The 9,059-nt window shown below is 42.4% G+C and overlaps 1 protein-coding gene and 1 pseudogene across 1 annotated transcript; both read left to right on the forward strand.

The window, feature by feature from the left end:
• The first annotated feature begins 331 nt into the window (after nucleotides 1-331).
• On the forward strand, nucleotides 332-994 carry LOC133654393 (transcriptional activator protein Pur-alpha-like; annotated as a pseudogene).
• Nucleotides 995-3,617: 2,623 nt separating this feature from the next.
• On the forward strand, nucleotides 3,618-7,823 carry LOC133654061 (zinc finger BED domain-containing protein 4-like). The gene is made up of 3 exons (XM_062054025.1): nucleotides 3,618-4,140; nucleotides 5,339-6,723; nucleotides 6,881-7,823. Exons 1-3 carry the CDS (start codon nucleotides 3,959-3,961, stop codon nucleotides 7,279-7,281), a joined length of 1,968 nt encoding a protein of 655 aa, XP_061910009.1. The 5' UTR covers nucleotides 3,618-3,958; the 3' UTR covers nucleotides 7,282-7,823.
• Nucleotides 7,824-9,059: the final 1,236 nt, after the last annotated feature.

A 9,059-nucleotide genomic window follows, 5' to 3' on the forward strand; every position in this document is an offset into this window, starting at 1 on the left:
ATCCGGGCAACTGAGCTACATACGGGTTCTTCGAGCCATAGCAACCAGACTGGCGTTGAAAATAAACCGTTGCCATTACTCTTTAACCTGTCGACCTACGCTGGTTAAACCCGTCATTCTGCCTCCAAAATGCCGAAAAACTGTGTTGTTTTTGGTTGTGCTAACCACAACTGGAAACAGGGAAAACAAAGGTTGTATTTTGTTCTGCCAAAGCGTGATAAAAGCCCACAGAGACGAGACAAATGGCTCGCAGCTTTACACCGGGAAAACGAGGACGGTTCTCACTGGAGTCCCCCAAAGTCGGCAGGAAGGCAGGCAGGCAGGCAGCATCATGGCGGACAGAGACAGTGGAAGTGAGCAGGGAGGAGGAGCCACGGGCCCAGGCTTCGGTTCCATGCACGCTACAGCGGGAGGGACGGGCTCGGCTCCGGCCTCCAGCATGAGACGCAGGAACTGGCGTCCAAGCGAGTTGACATCCAAAACAAACGCTTCTACTTGGACGTCAAGCAGAACGCCAAAGGCCGCTTCTTGAAGATAGCCGAAGTCGGGGCCGGTGACAACAAGAGCCGCCTCACGCTGTCTATGTCGGTGGCGGTCGAGTTCCGCGACTACTTGGGGGACTTCATCGAACACTACGCCCAGTTGGGTCCCAGCAACCCGGGCATGGTGCAGGATGAGCCGCGGCGGGCCCTGAAAAGCGAGTTCCTAGTGCGGGAGAATCGGAAGTACAACATGGAGCTGAAAGAGAACCAGCGGGGACGGTTCTTGAGGATCCGGCAGACCGTGAACAGGGGGCCCGGCTTGGGGTCAGACCATCGCGCTCCCGGCGCAGGGACTTATCGAGTTCCGCGACGCTTTGGCCAAACTTATTGACGATTACGGCGTGGACGAGGAGCCCGTGGAGCTGCCGGAGGGCTCGTCGATGACTGTGGACAACAAGCGTTTCTTCGACGTGGGCTCCAACAAATACGGCGTGTTCACACAAAGTTGTTGATAACTTCCGCGTCTCTTTCTTAGTAGCGCGCAGGCTAAGCTAACTAGCAAGCTAAGCTAAGCCTGAGAAGCTTTAAAGTTCACTGAGACGAGTCTGACGCAAATAATACATTTTCGTTTTTTCACACGATATGCGAATAAGTAAAAATGCGTAAATGAAGGATTTAACGCCGACTTCCAAGCCACAATGCTCGTTAAATGCTTTTTCTGTCAATGCTGTGTTCGCTGTGAGCTGGTTTGTTTTCAACGAATTCCCGGTTGCTAGGGGATTGGTAGGCGGAAGTGACGTAGGTCCGCCCTCACCCATATGTACATATAGCTAGCCTAAATAGCATGTTAGCATCGATTAGCTTGCAGTCATGCAGTGACCAAATATGTCTGATTAGCACTCCACACAAGTCAATAATATAAACAAAACTCACCTTTGTGCATTCATGCACAACGTTAAAAGTTTGGTGGACAAAATGAGACAGAAAAAGAAGTGGCATAAAACACGTCGTAAAAAGTCGGAGAAAGTTATACTTGTAAACAAACTACGGTGAGATCAAGGACCGCCAAAATTAGTAGGACAAAACGGCGCTCGCCAAATACTCAAATCAGTGAAGCATGTTTAATATAAACAGTGTGCTTTATAACAATTAGGGAGGTTTGCGTCATGTTTGTCCTCCTACGGAAACCATATTAAAACAAAAACTTTTTTTTTTTCCTCATGTTTTTCCATTTTTCATACATTTTTTAAAAAGCTCCAGAGAGCCACTAGGGCAGCGCTAAAGAGCCACATGCGGCTCTAGAGCCGCGGGTTGCGGACCCCTGCCCTGGACCAAAACAATTTCTGATGTAGACCACTAAGTTAAATCTCTACCACAGATAGAGGCAAAAACCTCAATGTTTTTATACAAGGCAAAAATTCCGTCTATGACCCTCCTTCAGAGCGATCGCTGTTACCAGCCTGCAGTAAAACCATCTCACAGAACACAATTAGTGGCCTACCCTTTGATTTAGTAACGTAATACCAAAATACTTTGATCATGAACATCATTGAACATAAATAGATGAATGTATATAGACTTATGACTGCAAGACATTTGCAAAAATATTTTTCCCGGTATTTGCAATGAATGTAGTTACCAATATTGTTAATTATCAATTGATTTTGAACACACAACTGAATTTCGCATGAGTCCATGTTCGATTAGTGCTCGTATAGATGGCTCGGTGGTGCCTCAGGCTGGTGGCCTGCCGACACCTCGTTGGGCTTTTGGCTGCCTTGGTGAAGAAAGAGATCCACTCAAACAGTCTGTCTCTGTCTCTTCTTGGGGTGTGGTTCAGTCCATTGGGCAGACTGTGCAATGGCATGTGCGCGCTGGCCGCTTTGGGGAAAACTCAGGTAGAGTTGGAGCTCTGGGGGCTTTGGTCCAGGCCCTCGGCTTGCTTCAGGCCTCCTCGCTGCTTCGGCACTCCAGACACATCTTTCCACAGCTGCTGGAGTCCTGGTGGACACATTGGCTGGCAACCTTAGTTGTTCTCGTCATTGCTGGCAAGGTGTTGTCTCTCCTCTCGGTTCCTTCCAGTCAGGTATCGGGTGTTGGTCCTGGATTGGCTTTGACCGTGCCCCTCTTAGCGAGTGCAAGGGAATCTGGAGTGGCTGCTTTCATCCTCAAATCTGCACAGAGGAACTGGCACACAAATTCTACATTTTGCAAACTTACCATTTTGGTCTCATGGTCTTTCCACCTTCCTAGGAAGCTGCTGGTCCTGAGAAGTGATGATCTTGTGACTGAAGAAGATTAACCTGTTTTCTTAAATTAGGTGCCGTTGTTTGACCTAATCTTTTTGGTGAAACCATGTCGGGATATTAGATAATTCACAAAACATTTAATTACTGAATTGGCACCCTCCTTTGAGGTTGGGGTTGCTTCCGCCACCCACTGCAATTGTCAATCTAAATCATTACGTTCCTTTATCTTTGTACCGGATTGATTATATCGATTAAATAAAACCTCAACACGCTCAAACTTGACCCAATCCAAACTCACCTCCCCCCTATGTCCCTCTTACAGGGACAGTGTTAGTCGTAGTAATAGTAATAGTAGTAGTAGTAGTGGTAGTAGTAGTAGTTTCAGAAACATCCAAGAAAAAGAAAAGGCAGCTGATAGTCAAGTGCAGCAAGAACAGAGGCGGAGGACAGGTCATGTTTGAGGTCACTGTTCGCTTTTGCAATAGTACTTTGATATTTTACAACACCTAGTGAATTATTGTGGCCTCAATAATTCACTAAATAGTTGTATTTAATTTAGTCTATCTATGATGGGACAATGCACAGAAACATTAAGTTCAGAAACAGATATGTTCTGTACCAGATTATATCTAAATAGCTACTTTCCATCTGTAGTCCCTGGCTACCTAAATTAAAGGGATCCACAAATCAAGCAATAGAATTATGACACTAATTAATCATAATAAATATATACATTCATAATAATCAATAATTAATCAAAAAATAATCATACTGTAGCATGTAATCAGATTAAGAGAAGTCCTAAAATGCCCCTTCATGGACACATTCTCAGAGGTGTGGACTCGAGTCACATGACTTGGACTCGAGTCAGACTCGAGTCATGAATTTGATGACTTTAGACTTGACTTGACAAAATGTAAAAAGACTTGCAACTCGACTTAGACTTTAACATCATTGACTTGTGACTTCACTTGGACTTGAGCTTTTTGACTTGACATGACTTGACATGACTTGCTACTTTCCCCAAAACCCAAAGATTAAAAAGTTATTCGGGAGCGCTTCATATTTTTCATTGTGTACTTGTCTATCAGCGTTGCGTGTGTCAGCGTGTGTGCTGCGTGTCAAGCGTGTGTGCTCTCAGTACAACAGCCAATCAAATTTGATCTACGTTGTTTTCGTCCCACAGCATTCATCCAATCAAATTGCAGGAAAACCGATGAAGAAGAAATGTCCAAACCACACGCCAGTGAACAAAAAATGATACCTAAAATAATTTCGTTTGGGTATAAAAATTACGAGGTGGTCAACACAAAACGGTTTGCAGTATGCAACACATGCGGTTCGAAAATTACTGATGGACAGGCAACAACTTCCAACTTCGTCCGACATTTGAAGTTGCACAAAGAACGGTAAGTTTTGAATGTAAGCTAACGTTCATTGGCTAAGTAACGTGACTTTTATTTGCTGTGTAGTTAAATCAGTGAGGCTGTAAACTCACTGCTAACGTTATAACGTTATTGCAAACACGGGAATCTGTTGTAGTTCACTACCTTATTCATACTTTTTGTTCAGTGAATTTTTTAAGCAGGGTTACGTTAGTCAATATATCACACAAAGTAACGTAACGTTAGACGGCGGTCAGCAGCACCGCGTATTTTAGCCACCTAAAAAAAGTCAAAAATAGTAAAATAAAGGTCAGTTAAAATGTATACTATATTATGAATATGTGTACCGTTTTAGCTAGCTTTCCGACATACTGCTGGTTGTTTACCTCAGTGGTCCCCAACTACCGGGCCGCGTTTAAAAAAAAAAAAAATCAAATCAACATAAAAAAAAAACCCAAGATACACTTACAATTAGTGCACCAACCCAAAAAACCTCCCTCCCCCATTTACACTCATTGGCACAATCATTCACACTCATTCGCACAAAAGGGTTGTTTATTTCTGTTATTAATATTTCTGGTTCCTACATTTTACATCAATATAGATCAATACAGTCTGCAGGGATACAGTCCGTAAGCACACATGATTGTATTTTTTAATGACAAAAAAATAAAAATAAAATACAAATTTACATAATGTAAATAATTCAATGTATATACTCCAATTATTAACTTGTGTGATGACTGTATTATGCTGATAGTATATATTTGTACCATGAATTGATTAACGTGGACCCCGACTTAACCAGTTGAAAAACGTATTCGGGTGTTACCATTTAGTGGTCAATTGTACGGAATATGTACTGTACTGTGCAATCTACTAATAAAAGTTTCAATCAATCAATAGCTGCTGACCCCATCCACAGCACTGTAAAGCCTAAGTCGTGTGCTGGTAGCCTGTCTACTTCTCTCTATTGTGAGTGGGTTGCCCGCCATTTTCCGTGTAGTCCCTCATACAACCCCACTTCACAAATCCCGAACTATCCCTTCAACTCGAAATAAGTTTTAAAATACATGACTAGTGCAGTAACTGTAACCTAATGTTTACCACACACACACACTGTTAAGATTGATATTAATAATATGAGTAATAAAGAGTAGTTTCAGTACTTTTCATATGTGGCTATAAGGGATTTTCTGACATCTGTTTAATATGCTTACAGATTTCAAGAATACCTGATGAACAAAAGCATCACAAATGGACCACAACAGCCTTCAATCTCGCAGTTCCTGGACAATCGTGTCGGGCATTACAGTATGACTCATCCACAGCAGAAAGCTATCACCAATGCAATACTGTCTGACTTGATTATTGATTGCAACTTGCCCCTGTCTATTGTGGAAAACAAGAGTTTTCGCCACTTTCTGACAGTACTTGACAGCAAGTACACCCCAGTGTGTCGCAGAACACTGACATCAAAAACAGAGAACCTCACTGAAGAAAGACGATCAAAATTAAAAACTCAATTGAGCCACACTGACCATGTTTCAGTGACTGTCGACATTTGGTCTGACCGAAAGATGAGGGGATTCCTCGGTGTCACTGTGCACTGGATGGACAAAGAGGCAGAGAGGATACAGCTCAAGTCCAATCTCTTGGCTTGTGAGCGCTTCAAAGGCTCACATACAGCTGAACGAATCTGTGACAAATTTGAGGCTATATGTGATGAATACAACATTAAAGCTAAACTGGACTACATTATTAGTGACAATGCTGCTAACATGCGAAAAGCATTCACTGTGTGCTTCCCCAGTGAACAAGAGGATGACGATGATGGAGATCATCTGGATGACCCTGAGCTCTGGTGTGATTTAACCGTGGAAGATCAGCAAACGGTAGATGTTGCTATGGCAAAGAAAAAGCGCTTGCAGTGTTTTGCACACACTCTTCAGCTGGTGGTGGGAGATGGTTTGAAAGAAACAAAAGTGGTATCTCCTTCTCTTTCGAAGTTATCTAAACTCAGCTCACTGCTGCACACAAGCACAACATTCAAAGATGTGTTTGATGCTGAATTTGGGGAACAGAAAGGCATCCCTGCTGCAGTCAACACAAGATGGAACTCAACACTGAGGCAAGCGAAGGCTGTTCTCCAGTGCAATCATGTAAGGCTCTGTGCTGTTCTAGAAAAGGCTGGGCACAGGGAGTTGTCATTCACAGCACGGGAGTGGAATCTGTTGAAAGATTTGGTGGACATCTTGAAGCCATTTGGAGAAGCAACTGATTTGACACAGGGGGAGAAGGTCATCACAATCAGTGCTGTTGTTCCATCCATCTTGTCCCTCAACCACCACCTTGAGAAACTGAAGCCTCAGGTCTGTTTTCTGAGCGGCCTGGTCAGAAGTCTCCAGACATCCCTGAACAAAAGATTTCTTGGAATCTTCATCAATGTGAAAATGGCCAGGACACAAGATGGGATCACTGCTCCCTTTTCAGATCCAGTCTACCTCAAAGCAGCTGTCTTGGATCCAGCCTTTTCTCTGTTGTGGGTGGAGCCCCATGTGCTGGTCAGTCGTGACGTCAAGGCAGAGGTGGCACAACAGGTTAAAGGTAAATGTAACTGAGTCTAATGTAACTTTTTCCCTCATAATCTGATCTAACTGACTGCAGCAATAACTAAGTATTTCAGTCTAGCACACTGCATCACCAACACAAATGGTAATGATAAGGTCTCTTGTTTCTGCTATTGTTTTTACATGTTTACCAGAATTGATCCTGCAAGATGCTGCAGAGACTGAGCAACCTGCGCCTCTTGTTGATGAAAAAGAGCAAGGGGACCTTGGAGAAGGAGAAGGGCTGTTTGCTGCTTACCACAAGAGACAGAAGAAGGATGTTGGGACTACTCCAGCACTACAGCTAAGTCACTACCTTGACATAGCTGAAGGACAGAATGCCCTTTTGTTCTGGGCATTGAACATGAAGACTCTTCCTTCACTGTTCCGAGTGGCCATGAGAGTCTTGGCAGTGCCTGCCTCCAGTGCTCCAGTGGAGCGAGTTTTCAGCCATGGTGGCATCATACTACGCCCCCATCGTGCACAAATGACTGACAGACTCTTGGCCAATTTGGTCTTTTGCAAATGCAATGCAGCATATGGCCCTGACATATAAAAAGTACAACCTTTTTGTTATGTTATATGTCATGTTTTTTCAATGTTAACACTTTTGTACAAATAAGTACAGTTGCACTTTATTTTTAAAATGTGTTTATTCTGTAAAGGAATGAGTCAAATGTTTAAAATGACTGGTTAATAGTGCTATTATAAAGTGCAATGTCAGCACAATTTTCTTTCCTGCAATTTAAAATGCACTTGTTTTAATAAATAAATACAGCGTTTGAAAAGCATACACAATCTGTGTTAATATATTAGTCTGTGGTTAAAAGGACTTGAAAGGACTCGAAACTCAAAATGCAGGACTTGGGACTTGACTTGAGACTTTCCAGTCTTGACTTTGGACTTGACTCGGGACTTGCCTGTCTTGACTCGAGACTTGACTCGGACTTGAGGGCAAAGACTTGAGACTTACTTGTGACTTGCAAAACAATGACTTGGTCCCACCTCTGCACATTCTTAATATACCGTAATTTCCGGACTATAAGCCGCACCTGACTATAAGCCGCACCAGCTAAATTTAGGGGAAAATACAGATTGCTCCATATATAAGCCGCACCCGACTATAAGCCGCAGGGTTTTGATGTGTAATTACCGTAGTATATAGGGGTTCCTGCTACCACGGAGGGGATTGTCGGGACAGATATGACTGTTTGGGAACGCAAAGCGTCCCATTTATTAACAATAAATCTTTCAATCATTCAATCAAACTTTCACATCTTTGACATGGAGAACAGCATTCGTGCAGAGTACAAATAATACAACGGTGCAAAGTAATACAAAGTGCTCGCCTGTACGTTATCAAAATAACCAGCCTACCGGTATATGAAAAGTCAGTCTTTAATCATTGTGTCATCGTCTTCCTCCTGCGTACTAAAACCAGAGAAATCCTCTTCGTCTGTGTCGGAGAAGAACGGGCCGTAAATAAGCCGCACCCTTGTATAAGCCGCAGGGACCAGAACAAGGGGAAAAAGTAGCGGCTTATAGTCCGGAAATTACGGTACAATACAACCACACTTTATTTACATCATCACACAAAGACAATACATGCTCTTGTTCACATCTGTCATCATTCGTAACAACAACCAAGATTTTAACAGCCATACCTCAAAATTTACAACAAAAATGCTCTCATGGATAAATATAATACTCATTAAATTGATGTGTCAACATAATGCCCCTCTTAGTGACCGTGTGAGCAGCCTTGATTGCTCCAAAGCCACCTTTTAACTTCAAATTTTCTATTCCTTTTGTTATAACGTGGAGAAGGCTAATTGGTCTGTACATGTTCTGGTCTTCTTTATTTCCTGCTTTATGGATTTAATCATAGTAGCAGTTTCTCGACGTGGTAGGGAAAGTGTTTTCCGTTATTGATTTATTTATCAATCGTTGTTATACGAGCAATAATACAATCCTTATATGTTTTTAGGAAGATAGTGTCCAACCCATATATATATCTCTAGATCGTGAGTCTGATAATGCAGTGAAGATTTTGTTTAACTTTGTTTCATTTGTTAATTCTAAAATTAGTCCATCCTGAATAAATGACAATTATTTGCACTGATTTTGAGGGACTTTTTATTCAGGGTTTGTACAGACTGGATGAAATGTTCATTAAAATTATTTCTTATGTCCAGACTGTCTGCGACAGTAGCGCCATTGATATTTAATGTTATAGTGTTGTTTCTTGTTTGCTCTCTTTCCGTAAGTTTGTATCTGGTTTTCCATAACTTTCTAATGTTCCCTTTTGCAGCTTTGATTAATTCTAAATGAAAG

The sequence above is a fragment of the Entelurus aequoreus genome, linkage group LG07, assembly GCF_033978785.1.
Source record: "Entelurus aequoreus isolate RoL-2023_Sb linkage group LG07, RoL_Eaeq_v1.1, whole genome shotgun sequence".
NCBI classification, from domain to species: domain Eukaryota; kingdom Metazoa; phylum Chordata; class Actinopteri; order Syngnathiformes; family Syngnathidae; genus Entelurus; species Entelurus aequoreus.

Bases quoted from the DNA above. Each gene is read 5' to 3' on its own strand.
- LOC133654061 (XM_062054025.1), top strand. From the start codon at position 3,959: ATGTCCAAACCACACGCCAGTGAACAAAAAATGATACCTAAAATAATT. The intron at 4,141-5,338 runs GTAAGTTTTGAA...ATATGCTTACAG, and splicing joins TTGAAGTTGCACAAAGAACG to ATTTCAAGAATACCTGATGA. The intron at 6,724-6,880 runs GTAAATGTAACT...CATGTTTACCAG, and splicing joins GGTGGCACAACAGGTTAAAG to AATTGATCCTGCAAGATGCT.